Source organism: Danio rerio, chromosome 7 (genome assembly GCF_052040795.2).
Source record: "Danio rerio strain M-AB ecotype USA chromosome 7, GRCz13ab, whole genome shotgun sequence".
Classification (NCBI taxonomy): Eukaryota; Metazoa; Chordata; class Actinopteri; order Cypriniformes; family Danionidae; genus Danio; species Danio rerio.
This window is the reverse complement of record NC_141027.1, coordinates 28,563,609-28,579,183: the sequence shown is the minus strand read 5'-3', so window position 1 is coordinate 28,579,183 and position 15,575 is coordinate 28,563,609. Positions and strand designations below refer to the sequence as shown.

The following is a 15,575-nucleotide window of genomic DNA, read 5'->3' as shown; positions in this document are numbered from 1 at the left end:
AAATATGATCAGACATACTGTGAAAAAAAAGCTTTGCTCTGTTAAACATCATTTGTGAAATATTTGAAGCTTAACTTTTTATTGAAAATAGCACTGTCTGTGTGTTGTTTTTTATGCAGCACACACTCAGAGGTTGCTGAAGCTGCAGTCTATCCTGCGACGCGCACCCAGTTACAGGACGCTGGAGCTGCAGTTGATTGAGTGGCAGGAAAGGGAGCTTTTTGAATACTTTGTGGTGGTCTCGCTGAAGAAAAAGCCCACCAAAAACTCTTACGCTCCAGAAGTTACCTACCAGTTTCCCAAGGTGAATATTCCCTGTAAAAAAACAAAGAGATGCTGATTGTGTTTTAGATTTAAGATGATCTGCACAACATCTAATGTCTACCGACATTAATTCAATTCAAGTTTGTTTGTTTGTTTAACGCTTTTTACTATAATTATTGTTTCAAAGCAGCTTTACAAAAGGTGCACATAATTGCAATACATTTAAATTAAGTAAAAGTTACATTCAAGCATAAGTTATTAAATACAGACATAGTTAACCTGCAGTTTTATAGCATAAAGGTGTCTGTGTATATGAAGTGTATTAAGTGTATGTGTCGTGCGTAAAGTCTTCCGACGGTTAGCTTCATCTCTTCATATGTGTTGTCCTTGAAGATTTAATTTTATTAATTATATAAGATTTTTATGTTTAGCTGAAGGTTTCAGAGTTAATAGTCTTATTAAACATCTTTTATGCTTAATTCTCACATATTAGATAAAGTTTTGATGTATGATTGTGAATAATATTTATTAAATTCTAAATGTTGTTCATATCGAGTGTTTTTTTTCTATTATTGTGGTGCTCAACAGTTTTAAAACAGTAAGCTATTAAATGTTTTTTAAGTCTCTTATGCTCACAAAGCCTGTGTTTATTTGATCCAAAGTACATCAAACAGTACAGTTTTTGTATTTAGTTCTTTTGCCATTTAGTTCTTCTAGGTTTGCCAATACTGGAATAAATTACTTTGTAAATTTGTGATAAAAAAAATCTTATTGAACCAAAACTTATCAATGGTTAAGTATGTACTTTATATCTTTATGTGCAATAGGGTATATGCAGAAGGACTTTTAAGTTTTCATTAACTTGGGTCAAACACTTCCGGTGAAGTGTATGCTGTCACAAAATCACTGGCTGCGTCCGAAACCGCCTACCACTTAGTAGGTACTGCATTTGAATTTAAACGTACTACTCGGCCGTTAGAAAAGTATGTTCTATACAGTATGAATTTGAAAAGTATGAATGGAAATCAGACGTACTACATCTGCCATTTTGTCATGGTCACGTGACCTACCTGCGTCAGTTGCATCGCCTCATTTCCATTCATAAATTTTCTCGCGGGGCATTATGGGATATTGCAGCCTGCATAGGATGTGCACTCCAGAATCTCGCTGGAAGTAGTAAGTCATCTCGGTACTTCTCGCGTACTGCTTTTCGAATTCTATGAATTCGGACATACTACTCAGCTCGCATACTGATTTTAGCGTACTATAAAGTATGGAAGTATGCGTTTTCGGACGCAGCCACTGTGTTTAAGGTCTTTTTTTTTTCAAAATCAGCAATCTCCACTGCCTGATTGATATACATTACAATGTTTACAAGAAGCACTACATTAAATTATGCTTTTCCGTGCCATGTCTTTGAAATATGAAAATTAATTTTATCCCAGTATTTTCAATGGTGTGTCTGTGCTTGCTTGCTAATCCTGACAGCGCGTTTGTGTAAAAGTTTTTTTTTTTCTTGTTTTACGCTTGAACAACTAAATGAATGGTGAGGTCTATTTAACTTATTGTATTTTAATTACATTAAAAATTATTTTTAATTACAACTTCAGTGCTGTTAAAGGAACCATTTAAAATTGATAAAAGTCACATTCGTTACAACCGTTTACATGAAGTTTATTGGTATGGAAAGAAACACTAGCTGTGCATAGCTCTAGCTGTGCATAGCCCTATTATGCATTAGCGGCCCAATATACTTGAATAAAAAAGTTATTATTATTTTTTAAGAAGATGTTTAAGAAGTTTACAGAGCAGTGATATATTGTTAGAGAACATCCTAAAGCTGTCTACATGGTAGCGAGCAGCATTTTGATCAACATGGTTTTGTACATTTACCCTTTATCAGGTAAATAATCATAAATAATATGTTTTTTTTTTATTGCAGAGGGATGCAATTCACAGCATCAGTAGACATGTCACATTTCCAGCTTTTCCCGTTTAAATTTCCCCATCAGAGGAAACACACATTTCTTCATGACAGCAACAGAATAACATATGCCTTTGCCTTATTTTACATCATCCTTATTAAAACTATAAACAAAAGAAAGAAAAAGGGGGGAGGGGGGTAAAAACAATATTAACAGTAAAAATAAATCTTAAAAGTCTATAGAAAAAACACATTAGGTTGAATGAAAGTACTCAATCAATGTATACCACAAGTCAACAAATGTATCTTTTCCGTTATGCACACTGTGTGTAATTTTTTTCTTTAATGAATATATTTTTCAAAACATTAAATCAAATCTAGAAATGGCTTTTTTACTTGAAGCAAAGATGACTCTATGCATATATTTGTTTTTTCTTTCTAAGAAAATCATTGACAGCATACCCAAGTAAAGAACCTCAAAGCTGAAATCAATTGAAGTATTTAGGATATTCTCTTAAATGCTATGTATCCCTTTCCAAAAAAACTTCTAATATTAGGACATCCCCAAAATATGTGAAAAAGATTAGCGTCCTGTGATATGCAATGCCTCCAACAATATAAGCTCCCATGAAAAGGCACTTTCTGTTTTAGAGTAAGGAAAAAAATGCTTAATATTTCTACAATATAATTTTTTAATAAAAAGGCTTTGTAATAACTCCCATGAACACTTCAGGTTTTTTTTTTTCAATGAGTATTTCAATGAGTGCTCTATAAAGGGTTAAAAAAGGTGGAGCCCCAAAGCCAAACTTCATTTGTAAGTAGTACCATGTACTTTACCAGCTTGTTTACCAGCCTGAGCAAACTTTTCTGACAAGCTGTTTCGGACTTCTAAGATAAACTCCAAATGAACTTGGTTTTGGCCTGTTTTTGTTTAAATAGTCACACCGTTTCCTTGAAGTATATCTCAAAATAAAGACGCTTTGAGCTCTTATCATTGGAATATATTGACAGTAAGTGGCATAAGCAGGAAACCGTTGCCATAGCAATCCTGTTTAGTTACCGAGATAGGTCTTTAATTAGCTGAGATCTGCTTCAGTGATTGTGTTCCCTAGAGAGGCTGAAATATGTTGACACGACAGAGGGTCAACATGTCATTGAGCTTCTAAACTAGAACAGAGGGCCTCTGCTGACATAGTAGGTGGTGGGGGATTGACCCATTGTGGGGTGAATGAATATTCTGTACATACTTGTCATAGTAGTGGAGGGACACTGTAAAGATGTTGTGCAAAAATCTGAGATGGATTTCTTACTAGGCCTTTTCCTCTGACCCCCACAGCTAGAGAGACTCACCAAGCAGATGAGGGAAGCTGAACAGAGACTCAAGGCTATTCCACAGTTCTGCTTCCCAGATGCCAAAGACTGGAGCCCTGTGTCTGAATACAACAGGTATAAGCGTATAGAAATTAAGGCATTTTACATACATTTCTCACACTACATTGACAGCAAAGTTCAAATTCCCAACTCGTTCAAGTTTCAGAAACATAAAAAAAAAATCCTCAAAACAGACCAGATACCTTCAGTGGATCAATTGGAATATTATCAATCTAAAAGAATAATTTTGTTCTCACTAAAAATAAAAATAAGGACTTTATTCAACAGTTTCTTCCTCTGTGTCAGTATATGGTGCACCTTCACCAGAATACTGCGCTCTTTATGGTTGTCATTCTCAGTTACTCTGCTGCTCATGCACCTCTGCTTTGTTACAAACATTCACGCACTGGTATCTAAAGCATACATCAGTGTAGAGTGCTCGTAAATGTGTGCCCTTTACTGACACTGGGAAGAAAAAACTGTTGAATTAAGTTATTTTTGTTTTATGTGCACTCTCTGTAGCTTGATAATATTCTGATTAAACCAGTGAAGACACATGCACAGTTTTGAATATGCTTTCTGGAGCATTTTTTGGACTATTTGGACAGATGTCACTCAAAATAACTTTATATGAATGAAGGTCTCAGGGGTTTGAATCAAGTTGATTATCACTAATTATTGACTTAATTTTTATTTATGTGCAATTAATCTCTTTGTTAGTTACATTTTTTTACATTCATCAATTGGTAAAGTTTGTTCCTCGCCACTGTTGCCACTGGCTTGCTTGGTTTGGGACTAGTGGACCTGCGCATCGATGGATTTGCTCTTCAGTCTTTGGACTGTCAGCAGTGAAATTTAAACCACACTGAACTGAACTAAACTGAACTTTAACTCTTAAAAACTAGACTGACACAGTTTTAATTTACTAGAACTTCTATGTTAAGCTGCTTTGACACCATCTACATTGTAAAAGCGCTATGGAAATAAAGATAAATGGAATTGAATTGAACATTCAGTTAAGCACAAAAGACAGCAATGAAACAATTTATGAAGTGATTATTGTAATAAAGAAAAAAAGCCCTATTAAGCTATACTGGGGACAAAATGGTGCCTTTTCATGAAAAGAGTATGTTTGTTTACATTATCAGAATATTTACAATAGAGCAAACTGAAAAAAAACACAACATATCACACGGGGCTTAAATCACATTTGTTGGAGAAATGTATACTTTCAAGAGCATTTTTCGAGACTTGTTGGATATGTGCCTTTAAAGGCTAGGCAGCCACATTGTTTAGTTTAGGGCAGCAATAACACTATTGCACAATTTATTCATCTACTGAACTGAGAAATTGAAGCGTTCAAGGCCAAATGCCCCGTGTTATAAACCCTGGGTAATTTGAGCAAGTTCTTTAGTTGTCCTGCAAACATTTTAGCTGCCTGATAAAGTCCTCAAACCGCAGTGGATACGCCTCAAAGGCAAAGTCGTCAGTCTCAAGAGCATTTCTTCTCAAGTGGTTTTAAACACTTTTCCTTCTTATCACCTGATCTGCACGGGGGATTGGGGACTAATGGTGGTCGTTTTTTATTTGCTTTTACAGTGAGACCTTCTCTTTCATGCTCACTGGAGAAGATGGCAGTAGACGATTTGGATATTGCAGACGGCTTCTGGTGAGGGCCTTTGTCACATTCTTACTTCTTTTGTTGGTCAAACCATATGTATACTGTATATTGCATCACACGTTGTAATTAAAGAGCAAGTATATGGATGGAGGTTTAGGTCAGTCACTTGAGTAAGTGTTTGGTTTGCTCTTTTTTTTTGTGCTCAAAGAGAAACAGATTCTCGTAAAGTTTCTCCTCTGGTTTAATGAGAGTTTCTCAGGAGAAGAATGGAAACGCAAACCATCAAAAGATGTCATTGTGCCGTAAGATTCGCTTATAAATTTGCGTGCCTTTGGAGTTTTGCAGTGATTATTGTTCTTTGGATGTTGTGATGAGCTGCATGTTGTGGTTTTCATTTTTGTACAGTTAAAATGAACTGCTTTTTATGTACAATTATTATGTTTTGCAATTAAAGGGCACCTATTTTACCCCTTTTTCAAGATTTAATATAAGTCTTTTGGGTCTCCAGAATGTGTCTGTAAAGTTTCAGCTCAAAATACCCATCAGATTATTAATTTTACCTTTCAGAATTGGAATTTTCTGTTCTGAACACAATGTAGCTGTTGTTGCCTGTACCTTTAATGCTAGTTCTCCCCGTCCACCGATCTCCGGCTAATGTGCGTCGGATAAACAGCACAGTGACAGACATGAAGGAAGCAAATCTTACGAAACTTTTTGAGAAATAATACTACAGTAAAAACTTTCCCAATGATTATTTGATGTATTTGTTGTGGAGTTATTCAAGACCTTCTGCAACAATAAGTCACAGCGATGTCGTTACAATGTCGTTAATGTGACAGGATACATGGTAAGTCCACTGCTGTATGGATATTCGTTATGTAACGAAATAAACCTGATTTAACATCTGCAAATTGGAACTGAATCGTCTTGTTTTGTAATTGTACAGACATGTGGCTGTGGTGATAAAAACAGTAAAACCGCTGTAATTCCTTTCAAGCATGCACTGTTTTTTAATATTTTAAACTTGTAAATCTCATTCTTGATCACATTTGATGATGATTGCTGATCAAAGAGAGCTCAACAGATCTTTTAATCCTAGTTGCTTCATGCACGTCCTCTCTTGTGGATATGATTATACACGTTACTACTGAGACATGTTAATATGCGGCTGTCAATCAATTCGGTGGGCGGAGAAACTGCACTCCTACGTCACGTTGTGGTGGGCCTCAAATTGGGAGAGATTTTAACATCAGGAAATTTAAATAAAGAGACTTATTGTCTTTATATCACCCCAATATGACTTTGAACACACTATACCTGCACAAAGTTCTGTCTAAACGAACTGTTCCAAAAGATAATTTTCATCATAGGTGCCCTTTAAAGTGCATGTTAACTGTTGAGAAATTAGCTAGAAGTAGAGAAATGTGTAATTGATATGCTCTAGTAGCATATCTGCTTTATTAGACGTGGCCTTGTGTTGTTTGTATTTAGATTTAGAGTGATTCGTTATTACTTGTGGGATTTCTTTAGCTTCAATTCTCTCTCGCCTCTTCTATTTGAGCATCTGAATGGCCCAGTGGAGAGAAGTGTTGACTGTGTTCCCTGCAGGGAGGAAGTCCAGGGGCTGGCATGAGGGCGGCATTCCTGAGGATTTGAACCCAGCTCCGCATGCTTGAATTAATCATCCATTTGTAAAAAGTCAGCAGAGGAGAATTGCATACCTAATATGGACAAGAGGAATGGGGGGATTCTTTGTGCCTGTGTGCTTTTGAGAGACACTAACCTGGTTGGACTCCTAGAAAATAGCCAGACCTTCAATTGTTTAGTGGATTGCATGTGACAACTCATTTGTTTTGTGGAACTGCACCTGTGCTGTGTTTACACTGGACCTTCTGTATCCATTTTGTAGCATGCATCCATTTTAGACTGCACTATTGCGTGTGTTAAATTTCAGGTTATGAACTGAATGCTAAACGCACAGTTTATAAAATGTAGCGTGGGATGACAGTAGTTAAAAGGGGTAATTATTTTAACGATTCTGTCCCCACGTTTTGAAGAAAAGCTTTAAAAATCCATTTAAACAGCGTGAAACTATGGCTCTCATTTTAACTCACCTAAATCCCTTTGATGTGGCTTTTATGTTTTAAGCTGCAATTTGGTGAGCAGCAAAACTGAGATTTCTCTCTCTCTCTCTCTCTCTCTCTCTCTCTCTCTTTCTCTAATTTATTTCTACTTCTCAAAGTTTCAGTTTTAGTGATGCTTGCCAATGCTAAATAGAACATGCTTCTGTACATAATTATCACACATATCACAATGTCTGTGTACAGAGACCAATGGCTTGAAAAAGAGAGGTCTGACTTTTGTTGAGGATGGTACAGGATATTGTTTTTAAATAAATGCTGTTCTTTTTAACTTTGTATCAAATAATCTTGTTGATTAGATTTACTCAGTAAATTTAAACAATAGGACATGAACATTTCCAATGAAACTAGCAATAAAACTAATTAAAATCTCAATATTCATTCATTTCTTCTCTTTTCGGCTTAGTCTCTTTATTAATCAGGGGTTGCCGCAGTGGAATGGACCGTCAACTTATCCAGCATATGTTTTACACAGCAGATGTCCTTTCAGTTGCATTCCAACACTGGAAAACACCCAGACTCTATGGCCAATTTTGTTCATTCAATTACCTATACCGCATGTCTGTGGACTGTGGGGGAAACAGGACACCCAGAGGAAACCCAAACGAACAAGGGGAGAACATGCAAACTCCAATTTAACTGACCCAGCTGGGGCTCGAACCAGCAACTTTCTTGCTGTGAGGTGACAGTACTAATCACTAAGCCACCTTGACGCCCCCAAACAAATTTTTTTTGGTTAATTTTAAGGCATTGCTTTTTCATGTTTTGATGATGTTGATTGTCGGTTCATTCCGCTGTGGCGACCCCTGATAAATAAAGGGACTAAGCCGAAGGAAAATGAATGAGTGAATGAATGAATTAAAAATAACATTGTGTTTTTCCACTGATGAATGTCATATTGTTATGAAGGTGTTGTGACAAACACGGCAGGTGTATTCACTTTAGAGAAGAAGCGATTTAAAACAGAATAATATATCTGCTTTTTATGAGTCTGCAATGCACCATTTTTGTTAAATAATATATATTTTTTATAAAATTTTGTTTAAAAATCCTACAGCATACCAACACAATGCTTGGAATATATAGCACATGCTTCATGGGTCCATTTTGTGATGCATTTGTGTTTGCTTCTCACTCTGAATATATGAACAACCACAAAAGGTTTTTTTTTTAATTTCCTCTTTTGTGGTGTGAAACAGAAAGAAGGCATACAGCTGCAGAATAGCTGCAGAGTGTTTACATGATGACTCATTTTTCATTTTTGTTTGAACTGTCACTTTATGCACCAAAAAAACCCCATCAGAATGTTTTCTGAAGGATTATGTGACACTGGAGTAATAGCTGCTGAAAATGTAGCTTTGCCATCACAGGAGTAAATGACAGCATTAAATTAGGTTCTACAAATCACTTAACCTAAAGGTAACACTTTACCTGATGGCGGTGTTCATACAGTATGACTGTCATGACACCTTTGTAATCATGATATGACATGCCATGCAAATGAAGGAGAGTTTATCCACGTGATTTTATCATTTATGTCATTTTAAATGCAAAGGTGAGATTATCTGAGATGCATTCGTTATGACAACTTGACATAAACAATGATATCACAACCTGCCTTTGTCTTTGTCACTTGATATTACTAAGACAGCATAACTTGTCATAAATCTGTCATAAACATGATGGCCATGATGCCTTTGTAACTATCTTGAACATTTTTCTGATCATGTGTTCAATGAAACAAAATGAATTTGTTATTAAAATTTCTCATTAAAAGTGTTAATACTCCAAACGCACCTACCAAACGCAATGCTGCAGTGTTTTGTGGTACCGCACAAAAAGGTCTAATACAAGAAAGACATGACCAACAAGGGGCAGCTATGTAACATAGGCTACATTTACACTTCAGGTAATTGTGGCCCAAAGCTGATTTTTTTTCTTGCCCATATGTATGGAATATGGAATCCATATGGTATTTCATCTTTTCAATTCTAATTTGTGCCACTTTCATATGTGGTATTAAATCAGATAAAAAGCTGATGTTTTGCAATCCGACAGCAGTGTGAATGGTTATGAGGAATTAATGTCACTTTTACATCATTTTTGATCAACACAAGTCATTGTTCGTTATTGGTTCGTGCTGCAAACAAACTCTGCTCCTCAGCGGCAGGAGAATAGCACACAGGGCAAATACTTTACCAAAAATTAAGGTTGTTCATTTTGAGTATTTTTTATAACCCCCGAAAAAGGATTGTTCACTTAGATTTAAAATACCACCATACTAAAATAACACAAAAAAATAGGCCTGCATTAAATGGGTATATTTCACTTAAATAATTGAAAATGAAAGAAAAACTCCATGAGATGTCTTGCAACAGCTTAACAGTTTTTTTTATTTTTTATATATATTAGCTTTTTTCATTGTTAGAGACAAAACTCTTTAATTTTTTCGGTAGGCAATGTTTCAGTTTCACTTTGATAAGTTGACTGGATACAGCCTATGTTGTTTATAACAAAAAGAGGCCGATGTGCTCTCGCGCGAAAAGCCGCCGGATCGTCCGACCCGGCCGCCCTCCTCTTCCTCCTCCTCCTTCTCTAAACCCAAGCGGCGGTTTGCAAAAGCCGTCCAGAAAGAAAGAAAAAAAAGCAAAAGCCCTCGTCTTCAATTTCGACCGCGTTTTCGGATTCTGTTTTTCATCTAACCTGATTTCTGCAACCACTGTTCCCCGGACTCGATCCCGGTCGTCGTCCCCGCGGCTGGCTCCTCCTCCTCTTCCGGGGCCTCCGCTCCACTGACGCAACGCTGTGAGCTAAGCGGACAAACTGGTTGCATCGGGAAAGCCCTCCACTCGGAGGCGAGCCGTCGGTCGGCGAGCGCAAAGAGGAGGAGCAGAATGTAAATCGCGGCCACATAAATCCCATTCTCCAGAAACGTCCACAGGGCTACGTTTCCAGAATGAGCTTGGGTTGGTTTCAACGCTGATGAACTAGGCATAAGTTCTGGCTTTAATCTGCGGCTGCTCATTAACCCTTGATATGCTCAATACACACCACACACCACACTTGTCAAATGACAATTTATCAGTGTTTTTAATCACAAAAAAATATTTTAGGTTTCAAACACTGAAATACACATTAGAACCAGCAAAACAACCATTTACTGTTCATAAAAAACAGCGATTGTCTGTGAAAATGCCAAAAATCATATTAAACTAAATCTGGCAATGTGCATGGATGTTTAATGACATTTTAATGACAGTTGAGGTCAAGAAAAATGTGAATGATTCTGTTATAAAATTCATGACAGAATTATAATGGGCTCAGGACAATCATGTTTATGACAGATTTATGACATCATGCTGTCTTGACAATGTCAAGTTGTCAAAACAAACACACTGACTGGTTTGTTGTCTTTGTAAAGTCAAGTTGTTATAAAGATCTCAAAAAATGACCGTTTTAAAAGGACAACTGAGCTAATGAAACTTGATAGTTTCGATAAGCATGCATAAAATCTCATTCATCTGTGTATATGTAATGTCATGATTATGAACAGTTCATAACTCTTATGACCACCCTCTTTCAAGTGAAGTGTTGCCGACTTTTTCAAAATTATTATAAAGCTTTTGAACAGTAGTGTGACTTTGTGTCTGCTAGGTGATAAAACATAAAATAATTACAAATTCAAGTTATGCTAAGAGACCAAAGTTATATCTAGTAATCAGAATATCTATTTGGCTGTTGTCCACACAAACCCCCAAAAATTGCATGCAGTAGCAAAACTATAAAAGCGCTTGACTATATAGAAATAACCCAGCATTGTGGCGTCAACTTTTTGCACATGCAAGCACCACAAAAAAACTTTGGTTTCTACTCAATTTCACCTTTCACGGATGTGATTTAGTACCATATACATCTTGCTGAAATCACCTGGATACTTTCATATGCTGCGTAGCCTCCAGTTACTTCATGTGTGTGATTTAATTGCTTGTGTAATCTTTTCCCCGCACCTGCAGCCGAGTGGGAAAGGGCCTCGCCTTCCTGAAGTCTATTGTGTCATCAGTCGACTGGGCTGTTTCAACCTGTTTTCCAAGGTGAGCTCAGGCTTGCTCTCTCTTTCACACACATACACACAAACACACACCTCCACATGGTCTCTCTGGCTGTCAGACATGGGCACAGCTGCAGCAAGGCTTGTGTTGGCATTGACCAACATCCAACTTAGTACATCTGTCTTTCTCTCTGGCATATTAAACCAATATTATTTCCTTCACTTCCACCTTCCACTGGAGGGAAAGTGAGGAAGTCAAAAACCAACTTGCATCCAACTTTTGTTATTATAATATTCAGTGGAAATTGAAAGTGCTAGTTTTCGTCACTCTGATTTTACACCCTCATGTAGCAGATGAAAACCATGACTTGTAAGTGACAGGTTAGAATTCCAGAGACTTCCGCACTCATATATCTGACGGGAAAGAAGAAACAGACCACATGAAATCCATCAGTTTTTTGTAACGTGTAAAGCCAGTAGCAGTGTCACAGTCTGCATGTAATGCCTGCTGTTGTCGTTTTTTTTTTCTCCATCAGCTTATTATGCTTTCCTTTATTACAGATTCTTGATGAGGTGGAGAGGAGGAGAGGGATCTCAGCTGCGCTTGTGTATCCTTTCATGAGAAGTGTGATGGAGTCGCCTTTCCCAGCACCAGGCAAAACCATAAAAGTCAAAACCTTCCTGCCTGGAGCAGGAAATGAGGTTAGGCTGCTGCAGATTAGTACGCATTTATTCAATGCTTAATGAAACAAATGTAATATAATCTCTAGATCTACATGTGAGGCTACATGATTTTAAAAGGGATCGTTCACTCAAAAATGAAAATTACCTTATTATTTATTCTCCCTTGTTTGGTTTTAAACCTTTATTTTGTTAAACACAAAGGAAGAAATTTTGAAGAATGATGATTGCTTGCAGGCGACACGGTGGCTCAGTGGTTAGAACTGTCACCTCACAGCAAGAAGATCGCTGGTTCAGTTGGGATTTCTGTGTGGAGTTTGCATGTTCTGCCCTTGTTCGTGTGGGTTTCCTCTAGGTGCTCTAGTTTCCCCCACAGTCCAAAGACATGCTATAGGTCAATTGAATAAACTAAATTGTCCATAGTGTATGAGTGTGAATGAATGTGTATGGAGGTTTCCCAGTACCGGGTTGCAGCTGGAAGGGCATTCACTGTGTAAAACATATCCTGGATAAGTTGGCGGTTCATTCTGCTGTGGCGACCCTGATAAATAAAGGGACTAAGCCGAAGGAAAGGGAATGAATGAATGATTCCTTGCACCCATCAACAAAACATTACTTTGGGAGTAAATGGGTGTCAGCAATCAGCATTCTTCAAAATGTCTTCTGTTGGGTTCCAAACTAAAATAGGTTTTTAAGTGATGACTGAGTAAATGTTGGCAGAATATTCATTTCTGGGTAAACTTTAATATTGACATTTTTGGCCTTAACAGTAAAGATTTTTTGGTTCTGCTTAATTTTACGGTGTCTTTGCTAATGTGTAATTATACATTTAAGTGCTAATTGATTTTAGCTAACAACATTCACTTACAGTTTACAAGGTTTTGGTTTAGGGTTAGTTGCATGTAATTATACATTATTTTTGTTATTACTATAGTAAGTACATCTGGAACACGTGGAACAATGTAAAATTAACTTCTTTTTACACCGTCAGGCTGTTCATTTATGTAGTTTACAGTCCTACTTTTTGAAATTTATCTGTGGTTTCAATAAAAATATGATTAATTTATTTAATTACTTATAAGTTTTAATTTAATCATTGTTAAATAATAATAAAAAAGTATAAATAATAATAATAATAATAATTCTAAGGTAAGGACGTTGACAATGGGAATGAGGATCTATAGTTCTTTAATAAAAAGAGTAGTCAGACAGACAATAGTCAAAACTGGAGCAAAACAGAATCACAAAAGTAATTCAAAATACATGGTCAGTATGCGGCCAAAAGGTCAGGATAGGCAGCAAAGAATCCAAACGGATAAAAAAAGCCAGGATTGAAACATGGCAAGACAAACAAGGAAAAATGCTGGTGTTGGTATCACCTCATTTTGATGGTCCCTTTTCACATTTAGTTGAATTTAAGTTACATTGCATCTACATGCCAACTAATTCTCATTAGATTATAAGTAGACTGTTAGGTTAGGGTAAGGGTCAGTGTAAGTTGACATGTATTTGCAAAACTTCTTATAGTCAGTTAAATGTGTTAAAGGAACTGCATCAATAGATGTTAAGCAGACGGTCTACTAATACTCAACTGAGAAGTAATTTGCATGTAGTTTCAAAGCATCTTTTAGTCAACAAAATGTGCAACAGGGACCATCAAAAAAAAAAGTATTTCAGAAGTGTCTTTATAGTCTAAGTAATGATTCACTGATGTGTATCCGTATGTGTTTGTCATCATCAGTAATCCAGAACAGGTGTGTGTGTGTGAACAGGTGAAATGGGATTTGTAGTTCTTTTGGTGGCAGATTTGTAGTTTTCCAGTGATTTGTATAGACTAGGTCGCTGGTGATTGTGATGATGATGATGATAATAATAATAATAATAACAATAATAATTTAATGTTTATACAGAGTTTTATAATTATTGTAACTCTTTACAAATACAAATACAGAGTTCTTTATAAAAAATATACAAAAAAAAAATAGCCATAAATAACCACAAAACACTTTTGCTGGAAAATCAGTGCATACTAACACATACTTTCTTAATAATGGTCTCTGGACCTGTTGTGCTTGATTTAGACTATAAAAAAGCTATATTCCACACAATCCCTTCATCTTGTCTTAACACAAATTAAGTTAACTTAAAGGTTTGTGTAATTATAAGTTGATTGAACAAAAAATAATTAAGTTGTTTTTAAGTAAACTCAAGAACAGTATTGTTTCAGTTCATTTTAAGTGAGTAGTTTGAACAAGCAGCAAAATTGTATGTTATTCTAAAGAATAAGCTCTTACAGAAAAATGTAATAACTTTCTTAGCATCCTATTTTTTTCTGCTGCCTGGATGGGAAAAAATAGTATCCAGTTGTAACAATTTCAATTTCCAACTTAAAAATTCATAAATAAAATAATTTATTCAAATTATTCAAAAGATTCATATTGCTCCTTATGGTAATTCACTGTGTTGTATTCCTCTCAGGTGATTGAGTTAAGGAGGCCCATGGACTCTAGACTGGAGCACGTGGACTTTGAGAGTCTGTTCAACTGCCTGAGCGTACGACAGGTGGTTCGTGTTTTTGCCTCTCTGCTGCTGGAACGAAGGGTCATCTTCGTGGCTGACAAGCTGAGGTGAGACACTCTTGTGTGTTCGCTCAACTGTGAGTTCACAAGCGACTGCAGCCTTTGAGCACATGAATATGAACCGTCAAGTGTAGGCAGCATATCATCTCACATAACGCACTCTTCATTCCCATGAGAAACGTCTTGCTTTTTCAGACCAAACATGGTCTGAAACAGTCCTCCCAAAACGGAGCTGTGTTTCTAAGACATGCTGACCACTGTGACAACAGCAGTCTGAGTGTGGCCTAACAGCAGATGTTCTCAATAACCTCTTTCTTCACTGATGTGCGATGTCACTTCCAGTTTTCCGTCTGCTCATTCAGAGCCCATAAAATAACATCTGCTACAAATGAAAGATTTTTATCTTTTTGGGTCACGCTTTTTCTCCTCGTTTTCGTTGTTGTAGTCTTTTTCTTTCAGACCTGTTTATTTCTAATTCTTAAGTTAAAAGCACTGCCATAAGACAGGACAAAGTTTAGGAAAACAAAATTCGGTATTTTTGTCTGTGACCATGGGGATTCTGAATGGAATACCAATCATAGTATTGGTCTGAATGCTCCAGCCAATCTGTCTTTGCTTATCTGGGCAGAAAATAGCTGTTTTCAGGCCCAATTCAGTTGTGTCTGTCAGTGTCCAGCCAGTGCATCTGTTAAATAGCAGCTTTCCACTGCGGTTTTGGGTAAGGGTGACCCAATGGCTGCTCCGTGCAGGCCACTGCTAAATTCATCAGAGAAAGCATATTTGACTACACCCTCTAACACTGGGCTAACCTCCCAGGAGTCCCTGCTGATCTAAATGAAGAAGTGGGTCAGGGCAGTGATGGGGTTTTGGTTGTGTTTGGGATGGTATGATCCCCCAGAGGGTTCATCTCCCCCGCCTCTGAGCCTTCGTGCTTGGTCACGGAAGC

The 15,575-nt window shown here is 36.9% G+C and overlaps 1 protein-coding gene across 18 annotated transcripts in view; it reads left to right on the top strand.

Moving 5' to 3' along the window:
* Positions 1-15,575, top strand: part of dennd2b (DENN domain containing 2B) — a 96,156-nt gene that overhangs the window by 60,752 nt on the left and 19,829 nt on the right. For 12 of the 18 annotated variants that reach the window (XR_015494585.1, XR_015494586.1, XM_087258828.1 and 9 more), the window contains 6 exons: positions 120-304; positions 3,525-3,634; positions 5,159-5,228; positions 11,335-11,412; positions 11,931-12,071; positions 14,529-14,677. Coding sequence is in view for 16 of the 18 variants with exons in the window: in XM_087258828.1 (XP_087114954.1) it covers positions 120-304; positions 3,525-3,634; positions 5,159-5,228; positions 11,335-11,412; positions 11,931-12,071; positions 14,529-14,677 (733 nt within the window). In the remaining 2 variants the exon portion in view is untranslated. Of the gene's footprint in view, positions 1-119; positions 305-3,524; positions 3,635-5,158; positions 5,229-6,788; positions 7,697-11,334; positions 11,413-11,930; positions 12,072-14,528; positions 14,678-15,575 lie in introns of those variants that run through there. The other 6 variants (XM_087258838.1, XM_087258841.1, XM_087258840.1 and 3 more) reach the window with 1 other exon arrangement.